Source organism: Lepisosteus platostomus, chromosome 8 (genome assembly GCF_059453375.1).
Source record: "Lepisosteus platostomus isolate fLepPlt1 chromosome 8, fLepPlt1.hap1, whole genome shotgun sequence".
In the NCBI taxonomy this organism is placed as follows: Eukaryota; Metazoa; Chordata; class Actinopteri; order Semionotiformes; family Lepisosteidae; genus Lepisosteus; species Lepisosteus platostomus.
Window position 1 is genome coordinate 38,203,429 of NC_142618.1, and position 24,495 is coordinate 38,227,923.

The 24,495-nt window shown below is 38.2% G+C and overlaps 1 protein-coding gene across 3 annotated transcripts; it reads right to left on the reverse strand.

Annotated features, from left to right (window-relative positions):
- Window positions 1–796: 796 nt before the first annotated feature.
- Window positions 797–15,509, reverse strand: LOC148657286 (STEAP1 protein-like). Of its 3 annotated transcripts, XM_088643343.1 has the most exons (7): window positions 15,331–15,509; window positions 14,639–14,661; window positions 13,030–13,160; window positions 9,861–10,209; window positions 8,689–8,855; window positions 3,113–3,277; window positions 797–2,899 (listed from the first exon to the last, which is right to left on the reverse strand). In XM_088643343.1, the coding sequence occupies exons 2-7, from the start codon at window positions 14,643–14,645 to the stop codon at window positions 2,636–2,638; spliced, it is 1,083 nt and encodes a 360-aa protein (XP_088499469.1). In that variant the 5' UTR covers window positions 14,646–14,661; window positions 15,331–15,509; the 3' UTR covers window positions 797–2,635. The 3 variants fall into 3 exon arrangements, with proteins under 3 accessions (XP_088499469.1, XP_088499470.1, XP_088499471.1); XM_088643344.1 differs by lacking the exon at window positions 14,639–14,661; XM_088643345.1 differs by lacking the exons at window positions 14,639–14,661; window positions 15,331–15,509 and adding an exon at window positions 15,140–15,298.
- Window positions 15,510–24,495: the final 8,986 nt, after the last annotated feature.

Consider the following 24,495-nt stretch of genomic DNA (forward strand, 5'->3'; position numbering starts at 1 on the left):
GGTATTTGAGTAGCTTATATAAATTACATTTTATGTTTAAAAGAGTTCCTTTATCAGATCACAACATTGAGCAGGAACTTAAAATGTGTTGCTAGGTTTTACCAATGGTTGCTTGGGTTAGCACTTCAAACAGTGATAATACTGTAAACCTTTCTGTATGCTTACATTCTGGCTACTTTTAAGCATTGTTCTGTACTGTGTACTGTATGGCAGTTACACTACCACACTACAAAAAAACTACATTTCTGCCACTGTTAAGTCATCACTATCGTAGAATGAAAGATTAAGAAAAGCTGAATTCTAAGAACAGATTATTGTGCTTGTGCTTTTACTCTATGGTGCACAAGCTTGCAGAAAATTCTATCCTGTTTTGTTTTGTTTTTTTTATTTCTCTACCTTCTAGAATTGGTAAGAAATTGTATTTTAGATATTGTTAGTGAGCATGATCATTTTTTCTTCAAATCCAAATCAGGAATTTATCAAATTTCCTTTTATAGGGAAGTTTATAGAGATAAATAGCAACATTGTGACTGAAGCTCTGATGTTTAGAAAGCAAATAGCAAAGGTCAGTCTTTTTCTTAAAACTGTAAATAAAGTGAAAACTTTCTTTCTTAAATGATTGGGACAAATTATTTTGTAAATCATGAATTATGTATAATTGTTTTACATAATATTTTAAATGGTTTACTTTAACCTTGATTACTTGAGACCGATCTAATGTCTATCTGATGTACAGAAACATTTTTAAATACAATTCTGCTAGTTTTAAAGAAAGAGGAATTTCACACAGTGCCACTTATTGAATTGATGATAATGTTAATGCGGATTTTGTCCTTTGGATTATGCATTACAAGAAAAAATTCATTAAATGAGATTCCCATAACAAAAAGACACATTTGTCATACAGAGTTCCATGAAAAAGTTTGAACATACAGTATTTTAAACACTTTTTGTGTTTGCACATGATCAGAGAGTACAGTAAATGTATCTGTGATGAGATACAAGTCCCATTCACTGGCCTGGTACTATACATCCTTTCAATCTGTTGCTGTAGGAGCTGACACTTCCTTTGCAATAAGAGCATCATGCACCACCTCATGCCAAATCCTGGAATGACTGAGTTTTTGATTTTTCTGTCTCATGGGTCATTCCATTTATTTTTCTTGAAGATTAGCAGTGATAATTTTTGCTTGAAAAGCAAACCAGTCAAAGAAAACAAACTGAAGTCTGAGCCAAATAGACTAGCATACCTTAAACACAAGAATGGTTACAAATGAGAGCAAGCCATTCAGCCCATCTTACTCATTTGTTCAAAGGAATTTTTTTCTGCTTGCTTACAAATTCAAGGTGTCACAAATTCCAGGTGTCAGAAAAAATGCATGATAACCACTACAATGCAATCGAGGATACCACTTTTCAGGCTTCAGCCATGGGGGTGCTGTCTTTACCTGTTTGCAGATTCCTGCTCACATCACTATAGATTCTCTGCTGTCTACAGTGTCCTGCTACATGACACAGAACACAACTCTCAGTCTCTTGACTGGCATTATACTGGCAAGTACAATCAAGATTGAATGTGGGTTTGAGATTGCAGACTAGAGTCCAGTATTTCAAGTAGGTACAGTAGCTGCATCAACATGCACAGGCTCCAAAGGAACAGGTAATGGGTTTATTCCTGAATTTATTTATTGCTGAAAAGAAAAGAAAGGAAACACAACATTTTGGCCATGGAGCCTGGTGTCACACCTGACACCTTCACAGCTGAAGAAGACCAAAATGTTGTGCTTCCTTTTCTTTTCAGCATGGAATAAACCCATTACCCTTATCCTTTAGAGTTCAGTATTAGCAGTTATATTAACCTTTAGATCCAAGGGCTAGACTTCGGCCACTTCAGATCAAGTGTAATATTTGTAGTTATTATACACATAATACACTTAATACATCAGAATTTCTAAGGGTCTTAAGGCCTGAGCTAAAGGCTTAGACTGATCTAATTAGACATTCATTGGGCGAATGCAGTTTACAGGTGTCCAAAATATTCAACTTTTATAAAGGGTTGTTTCAATTAATTGATACCTGCACAAATATTATTTCTTCTTTTTGAAATACAGTGCTTAGGGTTCATTCTTTTTTATTGAATCTCTTTTATTCTTGTGAATCACTTTGGGACATTTGTATATGAATGGGGCAATCAGAAAAAAAAAGAATATTTTTAGTAGTATTTGAATAAGATTTGTGCACCCACACAATTTGTGTTTGAAAGTGCATAGATTAAATCTGTCATTAATGTCTTGTTGTGATCCAGTTATTGAAATTATTGGAACATGTGGAGTTCTGTATTTAGAGATTGTGCCAAGCATGGCAGAAGAAGAGACAAATCCCTGCATACATGCTAAACTGAAATAAAAATACCCTGTAATATGTTGTGCAAACCTTCAAAATGTAGGAGAGGCTCGCATGTCAACAATTTTTATGAATTCAAAAAGTTAGCAAGATCTAGCTTGTTCAGAAGACATTTAGCTGTTTCAAAGAGAGTTAGATAACCTAGACAAGATTTTTTTGCAATTGATAGAAATAGAAAAGGTGTTACATAAAGACCTTCTGATGGTGAGAGTCCACAGCAGTTTCCTGGGGTTTATAAGGAAGTGCACTCAGCCACCTCCTTCGTGGCTTCTGAAGACTTTTTCTCCCATCCGCGCTGAATCGCCTGCAACCTCCTATCCAGGCACGGAAGAAGCAACACAGCCCTGCACAGCAGAACTCCCAGGGGCAGGAGGACCACCAGGATGAACGAGGGAGGAGTGTACCATACGAAGTGTTTCACCTCTGCCCACTTCCGCCAGCCGTACACCAGGGCATGAGCAGTGCACAGCAGGAGGGCACAGCATCCCAGGTTCCTCTGCAGCATGGAAATATATGCAGTTAAAAAATCTGCACGATGAGAAACTTACAAATTTGATCAACTAATCTTTTCACAGTAAAGTCTTTAGGAAAAACAATCAGGGTGTTTATAAAATTAGCTAGAGAGTTCTTCCAATGAGCCAGCTAATTTTACAAGTATCCTGTGCCGTTATGCACTTCAACACCACATACTGTTAAAAGTAGTTATTACCTGAACACAGCGAAATTCTCTCCAGTTTAAAGTCTCACTGACTGATGGAATGGAAGCCAGTGCCAACAAGGCCAGAATTCCAAGACTCAGAATCCCGAGGAACAGGTAAATCTCCATTCTCCACACATCATCCTCAATCCAGGCATCTTCTTTGTTCTGTTTTACCTGTGGTGATATCAGTACCTGACTTCTGATGCTATTTTTCATCAGATTCTTGATTAAACATTTACCTGGAGGCATTATGGCATGGCAGCTACCTCAGAGCTCCTTGGTTTGATTCCGTGATGCCTTTTGCATGTTTGTACAAAATATTTTCCATAGGTTAATGGGTTTAAATTCGGTCTGTGTGTACTGTATGTATATCCAGTGTACAACTGCATGCTTCCGGGATAGGCTATGGCTGCAACCCTGCCACAGAATAAGTGGCTTTCTGATGAAAGATACATTTTCCATATTGGTGTTGATCCAGATTCATAAAAGTATATTTCGATTACGACTTTACAGTAATTTAACAGTCCACTCACTTTAGTCAAATTCAACAATTTAAAAACTGAGAGGACATCAAAAACGACACTAGAAATATATTGAGGCAAAAAAATAAAATGTGAAGAGCACTAACCTCAGACTAAGATTTAAGGCTAGGGTTAAAACTATCTTTAACAAAACTCTGAACATAGTCTAAGACCTAACTTTAGTCTTAATCCTAAACCTAGTTACAACTCTATACCTAGTCCAGGAAATTCTACTGTCCATTAAATAGATTGAAACAGGGATCGTCTGGGTCACCTTATTTAATATAGTTCTGGGTAAATAATTAGATGTCAATCAACAGTTCAGAGGCACACAGCATAAAGCAGGAAGCTTTAAATGAGCTCCAGGAGAGGGGAGGACACAGGATGGAGAAAAGGTGAGAAATGAGAGAGAGGAAGACAAAAGGCCAGAGCTTCTTGTCCAGATCATCCAGAAAGACCAGTATTTGAACCTTATTAAGAGTGCTTGCCATTTGTTGTTTTTAGGAAACTCTGATTTCCTAAAAGAATCCCTTAGTTAAAAATGGCCTATCCTAGTTATTGGGTGCATTTTTAGAATAGGGAGAGGTTTCCCATTCGCTTTGTAGCATCTCAGATTACACAGAGAGATTTAACTGCAGGTCTATTCTGATTGGGAGGCAGCTTTATCTTATTTTGGCCTTTGTAGGCATTATATAAGTATACTTGGAAGCAGTATACTTGGAAGCAGTTCTGGGTGTTGAGGATGTAGACCTCCGGGATGGCTTTTTTGTAAGTTTGTAAATAGTGTAACGTGTGTGGCGTATGTGTATGTTGTATGGTGTTTAGTGTGTCATTGTCACTGTTAATAAATATTAGTTTAACCAGTGTGCCTGAATTATTACTATTTTCACCTAAGATATGGCAGAGTACAAAGAACGTACAGCAGGTATCTCTATTTATACCAACAACTGAAGCACATGAAGCACATAAAGGACACCATTCCAAACACACTGGACTCATACCAATTTGTCTACCGGCCTAACAGATCCACAGATGATGCAATCTCCATTGTCATACACACTGCCCTATCTCATCTAGTTAAAAAGAACACATAGACAAGACTACTATTCATCGACTTCAGCTCAGCTTTTAACACGATCATTCCAGAGAAACTAGTCAAGAAACTCGGTGGACTGGGTCTCGACACCACCCTCTGCAACTGGATTCGGGACTTTCTGACAGGCAGACCTCAGGCTGTCAGGCTTGGAAACCACACCTTGGAAAGCACACTAACTCTGAACACTGACGTCCCCCAGGGATGTGTGCTTAGTCCATTACTCTACTCCCTCTACACCCACGACTGTAAGGCCAAAAACAACACCAACTCTATCATCAAGTTTGCCGATGACACCACAGTTGTAGGTCTGATCACAGACAATGATGAGAGGGCCTACAGGGAGGAGGTCAATCTTCTTACAACGTGGTGTGAACACAACAACCTCACCCTCAACGTCAGCAAAACCAAGGAAACTGCAAAACGGACATGCCCCTATCCACATCAACGGGACTGAAGGGGAAAGGGTCAGTAACTTCAAATTCCTTGGCGTCCATATCACAGAGGACCTCACATGGTCTCTCAACGCCACCTGTCTGATCAAGAAAGCGAAACAGCACCTGTACTTCCTAAGACGGTTGAAGAAGGCTAAGATATGTCCACAGATCCTCATTAACCTTTATAGATGCATTACAGAAAGCACACTGACAGGTTGCATCACAGTGTGGTATGGCAACTGCAGTATTGCTGACCGCAAAGCCCTACAGCGTGTGGTGAAAACTGCCCAGTCCATCATTGGGGTTGCCCTCCCATCCATACAGGACATTTATGACAGACGGTGCTTGAGGAAAGCTCTAAGCATCATCAAAGACCCCACACACCCCAGCTACAGACTGTATGACCCTCTGCAATCTGGAAAACGGTACCGGAGCATTCGGGCCCAGACTACCAGACTCAGAGACAGTTTTTACCCCTGCACTATCAAACTTTTAAACTCCCAGCCTCTCTCACCTACGATCTGAACCTCACAGTGCCTTCTTTCATACCAAGAACTCAAACACACATTGAAATCTACCTCTACCTCACATGTCAAAAAGCTCAGTCCCCATAATTTTCTATCCTTTATTTCAATTATTATTATTATTATTATTATTATTATTATTTATGTTGACATATGTTTTTGCACATCTGATGTTGTTTTGCACATTGCCTGTTGTTGTTTTGCACACTGCCTGTTGTCTCTGTCTTTCTTTTATTATACAATTGTATTGTTGTTGTTTTTTGTACTACTTATCATCTGAGAGCTAGCTAAATAGCATGTCGTTATACCATATGCCTGTATATGAGTATAATGACAATAAACTTGAACTTGAACTTGAACAACTCAGGTATATTCTTAGTAAAAAGCTTAATAATTTGGTGCTTATGATTCTTTATTTTACTGACTGATTAATCTGCTCAGATATTTCTTATATTTTCATAACCTCTATGTATAACAGTATAATACACATGTACTCAAAAATCAAAAGGCACTTTCAGTGTAATCCATTTGGGCACCTTTGAAGCTACAGCTTTAAAACTAAATTCACCATAGAGAACACAAATCGTTGTAAAGTCCAGGTCAAGCAGTCAACTCTTTGCGGTGTCATGAAAAGAAAATAGAAAACAGCAGTCTACTAATAAAGATGAAACTGTGAATTTGTTAAATGACACATTGACATTTGCACCAGACAGCTATTATTCTATTTAAATGTGAAATATATACAGCATGAAAAAATAATCTAGAATGCTAACTTAATCTTGAGTTATTTGCACTTAATAATGTCTGGGGGGCATGTAGAAATTATAACCCTCTTTCTTAAAAAAAATATTATTCACGAATTTCTCAAAATCACATCTACACTTAACTGTCAGTGATATTTCAAATTTAATTATTCATCTATCCAGTAGAAGTTAAAAATTTCCTTATTTAGGATATAGTGACTGATACTCACATCTGCAAGTGTATACGGTATATCCAAGTAGAAAGAATGAAGGTTCACTCTACAAAGTACCTAACTCTTATCCATGAGGAGATATTCTACAGCTCCACCTCCTTACAATTCATCCTTACAATCCAAGCCATTCATGCAGACAATGTCTAATGAAGGGCTGCAACACTTTGTGTTCTGGAGATGCTGATTTGTTTCACAGCTCATGGTAGCAAGACACACTTACTTTCTAGAAGGACTGCCACTATACCAGTAGCTTTCAATTTCTTAACAATGAACACTTGAGTGGAAAGTGGTAGATAGATTCAGTTTTTGTGAATATACTCATTTGACAGTTTGTGAAAGTTAATGACAATTTGCCTGAAGTCTCAAAGAGCTCCCTGACCTTAACTATGATAATGGTGCTACTGATCAATCTCTTCCTTGTGCAACCTAATTTTTATAACCTTCAGGGGTCTCTTAATAGTTCCAGAGGCTTATAAAGCACTTCCAAACAGCACAATGTTATTAAATATTTTTGGGGTTTATTCAAAAGAACACTTAAAAGTGTGAAAAATGTGTTTTATGGAATTAACTTATTCTTGATATACCTTTACTCTGCCATATCAGTTTTTGATTTTTTAAGCAAGAAACATTTTACATTTTATTAAATGATCTTTTTTTTCTCTCATTTCATCAATGAAATGACTAAATCTGAAGGGCACTGTACATAGGTTATATACAGCTTTGCTACTGTATATTTTGCTTCTGAATAATAAATAATACTTTGTTGTACTTCAATGGCTCATTCTCCTTGTCCCATGCTTTCACACCTACATATACAGTAAGTTTCCCATGAAACACAAAGAAATTCCTTACTCCCTCTGCCACTAAGATCACTCAGATCAGTCCTCTAATGGTTGACCACAGTCTTCCAAAGAATAGCAGCATACTGTATTGCCATTACTGTCTGCGATTCAGAACAAGGCAACAAAACTTCCAGTGATGTGATGCAGCTCTATTACATTGTAAACAAGCAGGCTTGTGAATACACCTCTTTTAATCCCATAGAAATATTGCAATCAGTCATAAAAACATATCTAATACACATCTTAACTTAGGCCTTAAACAAAATTATAATAAAAATGATCACTTGTGATCCTTCACACCGTGAAGATTATTTTCTGTTTTTCTATCAAGCACTGATATTATCCTCTCACTGCTTTCTCTTTTCATAGGTCGCTTTTTTATGGCAGCTGTTTTGAGCACAAGTTCTAGCTCAGTATCTGAAATATATATATATATTAATCTATCTCATATTACAAACTTTTAGGCTTCATAAAGTCCAAACTCCAAAGCAGAGAAAATTTCAATACACATAACCTATCCCAAACTGACAATATTTAAAAACCAATCTATTTCTGTTGCAATAAAGTCCATGCTTTAGACCAAGTGAATTTTGATACTGTATTAATTTATACAGTATGTAATGTTATGAAACTGACACATAACAAGGCAACATTTAGTAGACATTTTATCTAGACTGGCAATTTGAATTAGTGCTATTGAATGGAATCCAACATACTGACTTTGAGATGGTTTTGTTAACTCTGCATGAAGATCACACTGAAACATTTGTGCAGTGAAATGATTATTTGTTTTGTGTACAACCACTATGTTCTGTACAGCCAAATACACGACAGTAAAGTGTCATTTAAAATATATCCTTGAGTTTAGAAACCCAAAAAATAATTAACTTTGTAGACCAAACAACTTTGCTTACGGCTACTAGTGAGGAGGAAGAGCAATTTTCACTTCACGCACACTCTCACTCTCACCTGTGGCAACCACGTGGCAACCATACAGTACTTTCATAAAGGTCATGATTTTGCGCTTAATTTGAAACTTGTAAAATGTGGCTATAGTGTCAATTAACTTATTTTGTTACAGAGATTCCATACCCGGTTTGCGAAATTGGGAATGCAGTTCCCCTTTGCTGTGCAGGCTTATTGTGTAGTTCTACGGTTCCAGTCAAACCTTAAGCACTGACTTGGCTCTCACCTGCTGATAGGCCCAGTTCAGCAGTTTATACCTGTAGGACTGTCTCATTGAGTAGCAGAGGCTGTACACTGCATGCAGCACAGCACAGAAACAGCAGAGGAGGCCCAGCTGCTTTCGCATTGACAACCAGATTGCCAGCCAACTTGGAAATGGGCTGTACTTGGTGCCTGGAGCAAAAAAAAACTCTTATTATATAGTCCACTATAAAGCAGATGATAAAGCTGATGCATTTGTTAACCTGCAAAGTCCTGTCTAAAAGTATGAAAAACCAAACCTAACCTAGCTGTTCATTTATGTAGAAACAAAGATGGAAAAATGTAAAAAAATCATATTATTACACTATAAAAACTTTGCTGTTGTTATGTTTTGTTGAATGAGTAAGACATGTGACTTTTTAAAAGCAAAAAATATTAAGCCAAAGATAAAAAACACTGTAGTAACTTTTAGGAATGTTAATTTAACATTATATTAATGATCTGTTTAAAGTTTGACATCTACAGATGCAGCCATTCAAAATGCATGGTAAAACCCCGTACCACACGAAATTATCTTCAGTTTAATGCGTTATACCGCTGTACGTGATTGGTTTTACGTTTTTATGTGCTCCTTCTGACTATATTAAGTTTAAATACTTTGTATAAACATTTAAAGCATCAAAGTCTTTCATTCGGTTGCATACTGTGGTTATTTTTGTAAAAGTTTTTATGTACTCCTTCTGACTATATTAAGTTTATATACTTCATCCAAAGTTATAATGTTTTAACCTTTTCAATGAATACTTGCGATCGTTATCGCAGTAAAATAAACGCATACTTTTTAGAGTTTAATTAATAGGGAATATAATATGGAATCGCATATCTAAAGAAATGAATAACAATATAATTATATCCATATAGCTCAAATGATCACAGGAGAGAAGAAAGAGAAGAAAAAAGAGATGAAAAACACAACTTCTGCTGTGGAGCCTTCTTCGGGTCACCTGTACTTGTGCCTTTGCATTCCATGCATGCTGGGTTACCTAAAGAAGGCTTCACAGCCGAAATGTTGCATTTCTTTTCTTCTCTTTTCAGCATGGAATAAACCTTTAATAAACCTTGTTCCTTTGCTCTATGGATTACTCAGTGGCTTTCCCTACCTTTCACAATTCTCAAGTTTTTTTTAAGCACTCTTACCTCGATGCAACTGGAAGACTGCAGTCAGAAAGCCAGGCAGATACACCAAGGCTAGGAGGGTGATTGCCACCCCAGGTAGAACTTTATTCATGACCAGAATGGGAATTTTATAGAACTCGTTCTTGCTCTGAGACACAAAGGGGTGGATGACGTCCCTCAGGAAGGTGTATAGGAAAAACACTGTTGTAAACATGGCAGCTAGCTTCAGTGGCAGGTGCCACAGTGGAAAAAGCTGAAGGTCCAACTTGTTAACACCAGGAGGGCTTTCGAAGTCCTCAAAAGCAAATGAGAAGGGATGGTGAAGTGGAAAGTGATTGGTAAGCAGAGCAGTATCCGGAATATCAGAGACCTTTAAAAGAAAAATTGACACAAACAATAAAGGAAATAATATTATGGGCACAGAAGCCTCTGGTAGTCTACATTTTTTTACACACTACTGCAGTTCAGTATGCAAGTTTCTCACTAATATTTTTAAAAAGGTAGTATAGTTTTTCAATTACCAGTTGCAGAGTGCTACTGCTCTCTCAAGGGACTAGTGTTCCTAATGCATTTACTGTACTCAGCATTTACAGGACATAGAAAACCCCTTCAAGGCACTCTATACAAGACAAGCTACATACTGTATTGAGTGTGTTCCAGAGGAGGTTGGGCTGGACGTCTCCGTCTAGACACTGTCTGGTGTTGTACTACCTTGGAAATACTTGAGGATCTCTCTTCTGGTAAGGTTTTGATATAAAAATAATTTTCTACACGTTCTTAACAAGAAAGGCCAAGAGTTACTACAATATTATGAAATAATATCCCTGTTCTGTCAGCCTGGTTTAATGCCAAAACCAGTATGCCTCACAATGCAGTTTTACCCTATTAATGTGATAAATTGTGCTAAATCACTTCCATTATTTGGTCATTTAGCTCTTAGTCTGATACATGACAGCCTAAATTTTAAAAAGTTTCTTCATTTGGAAAGAAGTTAGAAACTGTGTACTTGCATGAAGCTGTGCTTGTTACAGTGTATTAAGGTTTTTATTTAGACCCTTGCACAGTTTTCATATTTTTGCTTAACGTTTGCAATCATAACACTTTGAAGTAGCAAATAATATTTGTTATGTACACAACCCACTCCAAACAACCTAGTCCAAAAAGAAAAAAGTAAATAGTATATATGAAAGAAAATGTTGTGACAGCATTTAAGCATTAAGTATTTAAAAATGTTGTGGCGATTAATTTAGGTGCACAAAATTACCATATCAAGCCACACAGTTAGTTTAGTGGCATCGATGTGCAATAATCATTAGTTATATGATTTGAGAATAAATATATTCATCGTTGTAAGGTATCTTGGTCAGGTAGTGAATCTCAAGAAATGATTTAACAATGAAGACCAAGGGGGATAAATTGTCAAACTCAGGGATAAATTGTAAAAAGACACAGATCAAGAGAAAGGTATAAAAGTATTTCAATATCCCTTACTACTTTATCTCTTTGAGAATGTTTAAGTCAATCATTACGAAATGGAAGGTACCCAGGAACTGAATAGATCAGGCTCTGCCTCCAAACTGATTAGCTAGGCAAGGAGGAAGCATGTCTGGGAGGCCAGAGAAAGGCCAACAGTTAACAGAATTCAGTGAGTGAAAAGGGTAAAAATGTCCATGGGTCAACAATATCCATGGGTCACTCCACAAAGGAGACTTCTATGCAACTGAAAAAAAAACACATCTCAAATTCTGCACAGGGTTTACAACAAAGCACTTAAGTGATCGCAGGCATGTGGCAAAAGGTCAGACAAGACAAACTAGAACTTTTGGTCTTAATTGCAAAGTGCTACATCTGACACTAACCCAATATAGTGGGCACCATTCCTACCTTCGACTTACCCAAAAAGACTTCAGGCTCTAATTACTAACAAAGGTACTTAAACCAAAGATTGAGCTCATGGGTCTAAATACTGTACATATGCAATCAGAATATGATCACTTCTTTAATTTTTGCTGACATTTAATCTAACCTTCATAAAATGTTTTTAAATTGTATACACATCATTTGTAAATTCCACAAATTGGAGTGCCTCAGGAAGGGTCTAGATGCTTTTGGAAGGCACTTTAAACCGGAGTGGATTCAGAAAAGATGAAAGAAGCACAAATAACTATGATTGTGAAGTAATCAGTTTATTTGGGTCCAAGCATCTGTTTCTGTGTGCTCCTGGTTTTAAAAGTGACTGGACACCCAGTAGTGAGGCAATTCAAGAAAATATGAAATCATCAAAGCAATAGCTCTCCAACAGTGGAGTAGGACCCCATGGGGTCTCAGACAGTTTGCATGAGATCACCAATAACAAGCATATACCCTTTCATTCGAAGACTAGCATTGTGGAAAATCAATATAACACAAGTTACAGTATTTCCACTTTGACACAGCTGATGAATCTATTTACCTGTGGTTCTTCTTTTAATATGTTTATTATTTCTGAATATTTATACAATCAATCATATATAGTATATGTATAATATATTCTAATTTGTTTTGGGGCCCAATTTGGGGATCATTATCACAAGATAGAAAAGTTACCAGTAAGAGGAGGCAGCTCACTCCATCTCACTCCAACTGTTTGTCTTGCTCAGAAAGGGTCATCCAGCCAGAACACAAGAATAGTTCTAAAAAAGCCTGTGTAGCCTATTTGACAGTTAGTGACCTACAGCTGTTTATTGAAAAAAAGCTGGGGCACCCTCAACAACTGTGAAAGAGGTGAGAAACATAATCAACTGAACCAAAATCTGAACCACAATTTAAGGACCAAATTAAAGGGGACTGATTTCCTATTGGTGACATTTACTGTATATATGTACTATACCTACTGTATAATATTCTTCAAGAATACTTTATGATTTAACAAATTTTATACAAATATAAAAGGCAAGGTGTTCAAATCATACAAAGTTCATTCCCTTTTTCAGTCTATCTTTTCACAGTTAATAACTCTTATTTGAATAAGTACAGTACCTAGTACTTAATTAAGTGGCATGCTAGTAATAACCTATCAAGAGCCACCAAAGGGTAAATAAAACACAAGTAATTTACTGCAAATCTCAACCTTAGACTGGGATTCAGAGCAGCATTCTTGTAATAACCAAATGACAAAACAAAAACATCATCTAAAGACTGTTCGCTTTACCCTTTGTTCCTCAAGGTTTTGGATTTCTGGATTGTGTTCAGACATCTCATTGCCAGTGCCATCCTGTACCGTGACTGAGCTCAGTTCTTCACCCAGTCTTTCCATTGCGTTACAGTGCAGCTCCAAGACAACTGACCAGTAGAACAGAGAGCAAGACAAAATAACAATGATACATGACACACTTCTCTCTTTGGAAACTAAAGCTAAAAATGCAAATATCTTTTGTACAGTATGTCAGTTTTAAACTCAAGCCAACCCTCAATTCTATAGCTTGGACAAACCCCAATTAAAGATGCAGATGATGTATGATTTGAATTGGTGAACGTTTAGTGCTATTACTCAACTGGCTAGGGAAACATGACAACCTATCTGTAAGGACAGAGCTACCAGAACCCCTCACCTTTCAAAGACGGATCGCCCAGGGAGCAGCTGCAAGGCCAAAGTAGGCCAAAATTTGTCACAACGTAGTGACAAAGTTGAATTTGTGTGTGTTATTTGTCAAATTAGGTTAATTTTATATAGAGTTAGGACTTGGTGAGGACTAAGTGAAGGTGAAATATGTCTAAATGTGTTAAACCATAAAGTTTTAAGGGGGTGTTCTTACTTTTTTGACCTCCTCTCAAACCAATAATCAATAATCACTGCCATTATCATCCATTAAACTGTATTTGTATTTGCTTAACATAAAGTAATGTGCAGTTCTGGGTTAAGACTTTAACCAATTTGCTTTAAAATTCTAGATAAATCACTCACTGAAGTCACATTAATGATTTTCTATGCAGTTTTTCTGTAGTGTATGTGTTTGAATTTCATCATTAGGTAAACTGAATGAAAAAGTACATTACACTAAATTTACAATATTTCATCTGTTCTTTTCTAAATGAGATGCATTACAAATTTAATAATCACCTTTTAAAATTATTAAATAAAATTAAGAATTTTTAACGCTGCTGTTAGTATTGAAGGCATTATTAAAACTAAATTAATTGTAGCAGTTATTATATAATTAATTAACAGAATAAACTGCATAGGGTAAAGTCGGGCATTGTGGAACATCTTAGCTTTGTTAGGATTTTCTATTTTAATATGAGCCTTTCATTGAAAACCTCACTGATTTCTGCTATAGAATGCACTTAATACAGAGAAATAGTTGTCATTGGTGATATGATCTCAGACTACAGTAGGTGTGGCTGGATTTACAAGGAAGTCTGAATTACTTGACTACAATTCAATTAAAGTGACATAAAAAATCTTACTGTATAATGTTAAGGCTTTAGTTCCAAATGTATAAAGCTATGTGTCTCATATTTATAATGTTATATAGTTATGCTTAAATAATCAAGCACTGTTCAAAATGAAATAATTTCAAGATAGCCTTTTTACATAAAAATGACATATTTGTAGTGTCTCTAATATTGTATGTACCTCATCTACACACATTATGGAAGAAAGGTATAGCAAACACAAAAAATGTCCCCTTTAATTATAAATTTACATCAAATGATTTAATAATCATTTATCAATCTGAGATTTTATTTGTATTTTATTTCCACACTTCATAATTAACAGAAAATATCAGTATAAACCATAACTTTATGCCATACTTTACCCATCATTTGACAGCTGGGAAAACTAAAAGCAAACAAACACCTAAAATGAAAATAAATCCGTAACGTTTTTCATTTTGTGATTATTCTGATAGTATTTTAATTAAATGATGCTCCACTTTATCTGGTGAATTAAATTATCTGAATGTTGAGACCACTACTTTTTTAAAACGGGATGCCTGTCGTCTCTTAATTACTACACGACCAACTGTATACAGTACGTTTACACTGACATGGAGCAGTGCATTAAATTTTAATCAGTGACACAGTACGGAAGGACTGGAAAGCGTTTATCACACGTACAGTATACCTTATCTGAACTCACCAAAGCAATTTTTGCGTTCAATGGTATCTTTTCTACTTATCTAAAACAACATAGCGTTTAGATTTAATATTTATTCAGCTACAGTCGAATAAATGCAAACATTTTTGGAATTGTAAAAAAAAATACTTTTCTCACACAAAAGAGATGTGAACAGAATCACTGTAACAGTATGACTTACGTTCGAGTACTTTAAATCAGTATTTGTTCTCTACTAAACTCCCAGACTGCGTTCAACGTGCGGAGACTCATGAAGTGCAGGAAATGTGAACATCAGATATCAATGCTTCCAAAAGATCAAGAGATGAAACCTGCTATGATCCACAACGTCTAACACTGTACTTTCACTAAAGGAAAAATGACAAATATTACCTTCAGTACCGCCCAGGTTTTCGTACGAGGCACCTCCTAAGCAAACCCAGCAAGGCCCATTGCGATGTTTAGTAAGGTACAGGACGGTGTGCGCTCAGTCGGGCGAGAGGAGGGATCAACCGCCTTCCAGCTCCTTCTCCCAGGAGCGCCTCCCAGTCCCAGGACACGTCCTGCGGTGAGGATCACTCGGCTGTCTGCTTGGTTAGTGGGATGACTCATATGACTGACTACATGAGTGCAGGGTGGACATAGTGGCGCTGGAAACGTCCTTAGCTGGACATTGATGATAATATTACAAATAATATGTAACATGTTTCAATTATGTCTTAATGGCTAATTAAATACTTTTTATTAGAATTTAGAAAACGTTACTGAAAAGATACTCCAACTTAATGAAGAATGTCAATACGTAAGATGCTTGAAAATAATATTTTGTATTGCATAGTCGGTTAGGTTTTAGGAACTGATTATCTGTTTTGTGTATACAGTATCTATTCTAATGTATAACAACAAATTTTGCTTCTTAATCTATCTGTTTCCCAACATTTAACTTTAAAGGTTTAGGTAATAGCTATATTAACAGGTGGAAGATTTAGTTTTAGTGAAATTAACTGATCAAATCTGATTACTAGCTAATGTAAGACGTGCTAAAACGAAACGTGATGCAAAATGTGTTAGATGCTATTTCTTTGATGGCGGCACTAATATTACGGTAGAATTGTTTCTATGTATACAGTATATCCCATGACGAACTATTTAAAATAATTGACTTAAAATACATTGATAAGTTAGGTGCATTTTTAACCTGAAGAAGAAGAAACAAAACGGGAAAAAGACATAACTGAGATGGGTAGCTTGTTCCATACTCCTACAACCTATTGTGCAAATAAATGATTTACTTCTAAACACAGGGCATTTCTTTACACAAAATGTGGGAATATGGAAATAGCCACTAACTTTGTTTTTGAGGCTGATTCCGTGATTTCTTTTAAGAAACCATAAAACGATTAAGTATTAACAATTAAAAGTGCTCTCATTTATAACCATTTTTATATTCTAATGTTCTTGCAAAAAAGCATACGTGAGTGTGTGAACATTCAAGACAATCAGTACTAGGGAAATACTGTCGTCTGGTCCAACGTACCAGAATGATGCACTTTTTATTTGTTTTATGCCAGAAATGTCCATTAGAAGGCGCTGAATTACTATGAATTCGCAGGTCTCGCGTTTGAGTGGTCGCAAGCAAACGAATATTGTAATGTAAATCACATGCTATACCCCAGCATAACTGTGGTTTTGCTAAAAATTAAACTGTTAATTGTTTGTGTCAAAGATAGAAATGTACTACTTTACTGACACACAGAATAATAAGTCACGTGTTTTAATATATTTTAATGCAGGGTGGAACTTTCCACAAACAAAATTTGGGTTGGGTATAATGCAAGATTTAAATGAATATCCTATTTTATTTTTTATTGTTCATAAACAACGAAAAATTTTAAATTTTCACGGAACAGAATACACACAGTGACGGAGAAGATTGTTTCAGAGGGTACTCATAATAATTTTGTGGCACAAGAGATGCTTCATGCAGTTCCAGACACAGCGATGAATAAGAGAGAAAACTATAATAGACATGCAATGGTAATATGCCACCCTAACTAGGCCACTGTAGGGTGCAACTCATGGCATGGGGGCAATGCCTATTTATAAACTCTCCTGGGGTTGGTCCAGAGGATGGAGTCTTTTTTTTCATCTGAGCTTTTTTTTCTTTTTTCTTTCTTTTCTCTTTTCCTTTTCTTCTCTACGATTCATCCAGAACCAAAGTCTCTGTTCCATGGGTCCTGGCCTGGCAACAGATGTACAACTTCTAGTATGAAAAGTTGGAGAATTTCACATTTTTGGGCAGTTCCATTTTTTAAAAAAGAATAAAACGTAAAAACTGCACATCTTTTATTTCTTCTTGTGTGTTCTGCATTTTTGTAAAGCTTTACAGATTTTTGGTTGGTTTCTTAGTTTTGAGTTACTTTGTGACAATATTAAATTTGTCTCAAGTCATTAAATTACAACTGGATGATTTAATTGAAGTTTGTATTCTAATAGTAGCCTAATTTGCATTAGTGCTCTCACTTATGTGCGCATTTTATACAGCCTAGATTTACTAGGCTGTTTTAAAGACCCCTGGTCCCTGGTCACAAACAGCCATACTGTATATTACTTTTATTACATATACTGTATTACTTTTGTTCTCTGTGAGTTCACTGAATCTCTGGCGCTGCCTTTTGTTTGTGAGGTTAGCTTCATAAGCAATAATTGACACATTGGGAATGGGTGAGATCATTCTCAATGGCAGAAAAAGGAAGGAAAGTTAGAGGAGGCACAGCAGCACAATGGTTAGCATTGCTGCCTTACAGTGCTGAGGCCCTGAGTTTAGTTCCCAGAGAGCTATCTGTACGGAGTTTGTATTTTCTCCAACAGTCCAATGATATACTGCTGGGTTAATTAGCTTCGGGGAAAACTGTCCCTGGTGTGAGTCTGTGTGTGACCTGTGACCAGTACAAACGTCCCCCGAATTGGATAACATGGTTAGAAAATGGGTGGAAGGAAAAATTATGAAAACTGAAAAACATTGACAGAGGTAAAACACTTTTTAAACAGTATAATGAAAATGAAAATCAGCTCCTAGTATTTTTTTATTGTTTGATTTGAATATCTGACTTACAGTATGTGCTGCTTTTAATGACAATCCCAACCTTACCTGCTCTTTTTTCACAGCAAAAACTACAGCAATAGCAGCACCAATCAGAATCCTCTAACTAGGTAACCCAGAGCCCTACGCAAAAAAGAAAAAAAAGATAAACAGCAGATAAGTGTGGAAAGTTTCATCACTTACATTTCCTTTTGTTATTGAAATACACCTCAAAACTGGGTGAAAAAGACCAGGGGAGATTCAGAAGTGGCAGTCTATCACATCTCATCTTGCTCACAGCACTGTTCTGGACAGGCAGTCAAGTGCCTCCTTTTCTGTTTTCATTTGGGCTATAGCCAATGAAGAAAATGTAGCAATTCTGGAATAATAACATTGTAAGTGCTCCAAATCCACTCGTTTTATTTTGAAATTGAAAAACAGTTATAAATAAGTATACCGTGACATTTTTATTAAGAAATTCGTGTCCTAATGCAGAAGTGTCTTAAGTGCAGCGGGCCTTCTAATAATAATAATGATAATGTTTCTTTATTAGCCCTATACAATTTCTTGCATTAGGAATTTGTCTTTTCGCATACCCCAGCTTTTCTCCATGGAGACACAGACACACAGACAGGGAGAAGCTTGGGGTCAGAGCGCAGGGTCTGCCATTGTACGCTGTGGGATTCGTCTAAAAAAATTCCATATCCTAGAGACATTCAGTGCTTGCACTAATTGTAGTACAGACAGCTAGCACCAGGGACAAAACCATACAGAAATGAGAATTAAGAATTGGTTCGTTTTTTTTAAATTACCTCTAAAGTGATAGTTCACTAGGGTCACTTACCACAATTTATTACCACACCAATTGTGTCAACATGTCCTGCAACTGAATTTCCTTGGCAGAGGCCCAAAAAGCCTGAGAATCTGGGTCCTGCAGGATTTATTGGTATCTTACATTCATCAACATCCAAAGGCCTGGGTAAGATAACATGTGGGACAATATCTGGACAAACGTATCTTGATATTTTGACAAGGACCAAACAGTGGACTCTGAAAAAAATAGAATTGCTCAGTTGGACTGGCAGGGCAAGGTTATTCACATTTTTTCTAAATCAATTTTTTCATTTGCACAGTCTTATGCAATGTTGTTGTAAAAAGACCCTGTACATTCACCTGTAAACACTGTTGCTTTGTGTAGTCAAATAGCAATGGGTAATCAAGTACAGATCAAGAAAGGTTAAAACTGCATTTCAAACATAACTTCCTCTTCACTGAGAGGGCTTCTTTTTGTTAAAATGATGTTATGATGTTAAAACTTGATTTCCAGAATTATTTTGGGTGAAAGTTGCTACCTGCAGGAGCTCATTCTTAGACTTAGAAATATTCTTATGTATTTATGTCATTATACATTCTGAATGTGTAATTCTTAATTTCATATACTTTTGATAGTAATATTTAATAAACAAATGCATGATATACAACAAGAAAAACACAAGTTAGTTCGAGGTGTACTGTATGTATTGCTCTTCCTCCAGATTCCTTTAAATCAATATATTGTACAGTGCCTGTACAGCCCTTTTTCGATTTTTCACACTTAAGAATCTCAAACTCTGGAATTGTTCTTTTAGAATGGGAATTTTTATTTGTGAGTCACATTCATTTTCACAGATTTCACCCAAAAAAGAAAGATAATAGTAAACCATAAATTAGTTAAAAATAAAAACACTGAAACATCAACATTGAATAAATATTCATCCCCCTTGGTTAATACTTAGTTGCCCATTCCTCCTTGCAAAATTGCTCAAGCTGCGAGGGGTTAGGTGGAGAGCAGTACAGTAGGTGGAGAGCACCGACAGCCTCATGAGACCGCTGGTTGAAGGTCTTCCGTCATACATCAAAGACACCAACCATGCGCTCCAACTTTTTAATGATTTCCAATTTCAGGGCACCGATATGCTACATTTTTACCATGGACATCACATCTCTTTACACCGTCATTCCCCATAATGATGGCCTTACAGCCCTCAAGAACACGCTGGACAAACGCACAGTGCTTGATCCACCCACCCACACCCTGGTACGGCTTGCAGAATTGGTTCTCACACTGAACGCATTCTCCTTCAATAATCGTTTTTACCAACAGGTGAGTGGAGTTGCCATGGGTACCAGAATGGGACCCAGCTATGCCAATATCTTTGTTGGCTGGGTAGAAGAACGCTTCTTCGCTTCCTACACTGGCTATGTCCCTGACCTCTACAAGCGATATATTGATGACTGCGTCGGTGCCGCCACATGCTCCAACGATCAACTTGAGTGCTTCCTGCACCATTTCACCAACTTCCACCCGTCCCTCAAATATACGGTTAACATACCTTCCACTACTCTTCGGTTTCTAGACATCAACTTCTCCATCAACTACCCCCGACTCTCCACTTCGGTCTATTACAAACCCATGGATTCACACAGCTATCTCTTGTATAGCTCATTTCACCCCAAACATACTAAAAACTCTCTCCCTTTTTCACAGTTCCTTCGGCTACGACGACTATGCAGCGATGACAACGACTTCGAGAACCAAGCCCTCAAAATGTACTCCTTTTTCATCAACAGAGGATACCCCAGCAGTGTTATTGACAGGGCCCTTGCCCGAGCCAAAAACACCCCTCAGACCATCAACCCAATCAGGAACTCCCGCCATAAAAACTGCATTCCTTTGGTGCTTCCCTACCACCCTAAGACATTTCCTATCCCCAGGACTATTAACGACAACTTTTCCATCCTACAGGACGATACCTCCATTGGGGCCCTCTTTTCTGACCGCCCCATCATCTCATATCGCCAATCACCTAATCTGCGCAACCTTCTTGTTCACAGCTCCCTTGACTGCCCTCAGCAACCATCCACACCAGGTACTTCCCCTTGCAACAGAGCTCGCTGTATCACCTGCAAGTACACATCCAACAACACACTCATTCAAGGCCCCTCAGGACAATTCCGGATCACCCAGATGGCATCTTGTACCTCCAGCAACCTTATTTACTGTATCTCTTCAAAATCAAATCAAATCAAATCAAAGTTTATTTATCAAATGCACAACAGTATGGCGTTCAGCAGTAGTTGCTGGCAATGAAATGTCTTTTTCTGTGAGCTCACAAAAATTACAAGAATCACAAAAATCACAAAAATTCACAAGAACACAAATATCACAAAATTGAGGTTACATTTTTTAAATTGAATAAAACTCAATGTGAGTAGAGCTGTTATATGTCCATGGTGTATGCAATATATACATGTAGTGCAGTTATGCTGAATATAGTGAGAATTGTGTGTCCATGTAGCCATTACAGGTGATTTGCTAAGGAGGTACAGGTTGGCTATTTAGCAGTCTTATTGCCTGGAGGTAGAAGCTGTTCCGTAGTCTGTTGGATTTGGACCGAATGCTTTGGTACCATTTACCGGACGATAGGACGGAAAACAGTTTGTGACTGGGATGACTGGGGTCCTTGAGAATGGACCTGGCCTTCTTCAGACGTCTAGCTGAGTAGATATCCTGGATGCTTGGTAGCTCACAACTGGTGATAAGCTGACTTCACCACCCTCTGCAATACTTTGCGATCCCTTGCGGAGCAGCTCCCATACCAGGCAGTGATGCAACCAGTCATGACGCTCTCAATAGTGCACCTGTTGAAGTCGGCCTGGATATGTGATGGCATGCCGAACTTCTTTAGCCTGCGGAGAAAGAACAGCTGCTGCCATGCTGTCCTGACCACGGTGTTGGTGTGGTGGGTCCAGGTTAAATCCTCTGAGATGTTAACTCCCAGGAACTTAAAGCTGCTGACCCTCTCCACTGCAGTCCCATTGATGTGAATAGGTGTGTGGTCTCCACTCTGATGTTTCCTATAGTCAACAATCATCTCCTTAGTCTTACTGATGTTCAGAGAGAGGTTGTTCTCCTGGCACCATACTGCCAGGGTTTCAACCTCCTCCCTGTATGCAGACTCCTCACCATCTGTGATCAGGCCAATGACTGTTGTATCGTCCGCAAACTTGATGATGGAGTTTGAGTAAATAAGGAGTAGAGGACAGGACTAAGCATGCAGCCTTGGGGGGCTCCAGTGTTTAGAGTCAGGGTAGAGGATATGTTGGTGCCCACCTTCACCACCTGTGGACGTTCCGTCAAGAAGTCCAGGATCCAATTACAGAGGGAGGTGTTCAGTCCCAGGTCCTGGAGCTTGATGACGAGCTTTGAGGGCACTATGGTATTGAACGCTGAGCTGTAACCAACAAACAGCATTCTCACATATGTTCCTTTCTTATCCAGGTGAGAGAGGGCAGTATGGAGGGCAGTGGCAATAGCATCTTCTGTTGATCTGTTCTGGCGGTATGCAAATTGCTGTGGGACTAGGGTGTCAGGCAGTGAGGAGGTGATGTATGCTTTGACCAACCGCTCGAAGCACTTCATGATAACTGATGTGAGTGCAACAGGGCAGTAGTCATTTAGGCAGCTGACTCTGGATTTTTTAGGAACAGGGACAATGGTTGTTTTCTTAAAGCAGGAAGGAACTATAGACTGAGCTATGGAGAGATTGAATATGTCAGAGAAGACATCTGCCAGCTGGTCTGCACATGCCTTCAGAACGTGGCCAGGGATGGCATCAGGGCCAGGAGCCTTGCGTGGATTGGTCTTTTTAAAAACTTTACACGCATCCACTCTGGATATGGTCAGTGGATTTCCGTCTTGGATTTCTGGAATCTTCCTGACTGGATCTGCGTTACTGACCTCAAACCGGGCATAGAATGAATTTAGCTAATCAGGAAGAGAGGCAGACTGTTGTGCGATATAGCTGGGTTGCGTTTTGTAGTCTTTTATGGTGCGTATACCACTTCACGTGATCCGTGCGTTGCAGCCGTGGTAATATGACTCTAATTTAACTCTGTAGTTGTATTTAGCTATTTTGGTAGCTTTCCTTAGGTCGTATCTGGATTTTTTTGTATTTACCCATATCGCCAGAATTGAAAGCAGCTGTCCTAGCTTTCAGTTTGGCGCGTATCTCACCATTTATCCACGGTTTCTGATTTGGATATGTGCGAACAGTAATCCTGGGAACCACGTCTTCAATACATTTACTGATGTAGCCAGTAACATAGTCCGTATACAGATTTATATTATTTTTGGCAGCTTCGCGGAAGATCTGCCAGTCAGTGGTAGCAAAACAGTGATTTAGTATAAAATCTGATTCATCCGACCAGCATTGAATGGTTCTTAATGCTGGCCTCTCCTGTTTAAGCTTCTGCTTGTAAACGGGAAGTAGCAGAATGGAGGCGTGATTGGATTTGCCAAAAGGAGGTCGGGGGAGGGCTTTGTAACCGTCCCAAAAGGGAGTGTAAACATTATCCAACGTGTTTGTTCCGCGCGTCGGGCAGTCGATGTGTTGATGTAGATTAGGCATTGTTTTCTTCAAATTAGCACCGTTGAAATCACCCGCTATGATGAATGCCCCCTCTGGATGTGTATTCTCGTGTCTGTTAAGGTGAGAGTGTAGTACATCCAGTGCCTTTGTGTAATTTGCCTGAGGCGGACTATATACCACTGTGAGAACTACCGATGTGAACTCCCTCGGGAGATAGAAAGGGCGACATTTTATTGTCAAATGTTCAAGATGTGTAGAGCAAGATGTTGAAATAATCTCCATGTCTGTACACCAGGAATTGTTTACCATGAAGCATACCCCGCCGCTTTTGCTCTTACCCGAATCCGTTGTTCTGTCCTGACGGTGAATAGAAAATCCTCCCGGGAGGATAGCAGAGTCCGGAACAGACGGGTCAAGCCAGGTTTCAGTGAACGCCAGCACGTTGCAGTTCTTGATGTCCCGTTGGAAAGCAAGCCTTGCTCTCAGTTCATCCAGTTTATTGTCCAGTGACTGAACATTATCAAGAAGTATACTCAGGAGCGGCGCGCGATTGCTCCGTTGCCTCAATTTTACCAGAATGCCTGCCCGTTTACCCCTCTTCCTACGACGCCGTCTTCTTCCCAGTACAGGTACAGGTGAGACACCACAGTCCATATAGTCGGCAGTAATTATTGGTGTAGATTTAACTGTGCCAATATTCGATCTTATGTTCATAAGTGTTTGTCAGTCATAACTAATCACCGAGCAAGCAGTATGTGCAGTTAGCAGTGCGAAAAACAACAAAAAATAAAGAAATAGACAAGGACGAATGGGAGCTTGCAGGACGGCAGCCTTCCCTGTCGACGCCATCTTTTTTTTTTAAATGCCCAGTTTCTCTCTACATTGGAGAAACAGGAAGGAGACTTGGAGACTGCTTCAGAGAACACGTCAGGGCTGTGAAGATTAAAGATCTCTCCAAGCCCATTGTTTCTCATTTCACCTCTGACAGCCACGACCACTCTAATCTCTCCGTCTCAAAGATGGTTTTCCGAACTCATACATCAGAAAGACTACCGAAACCAAACT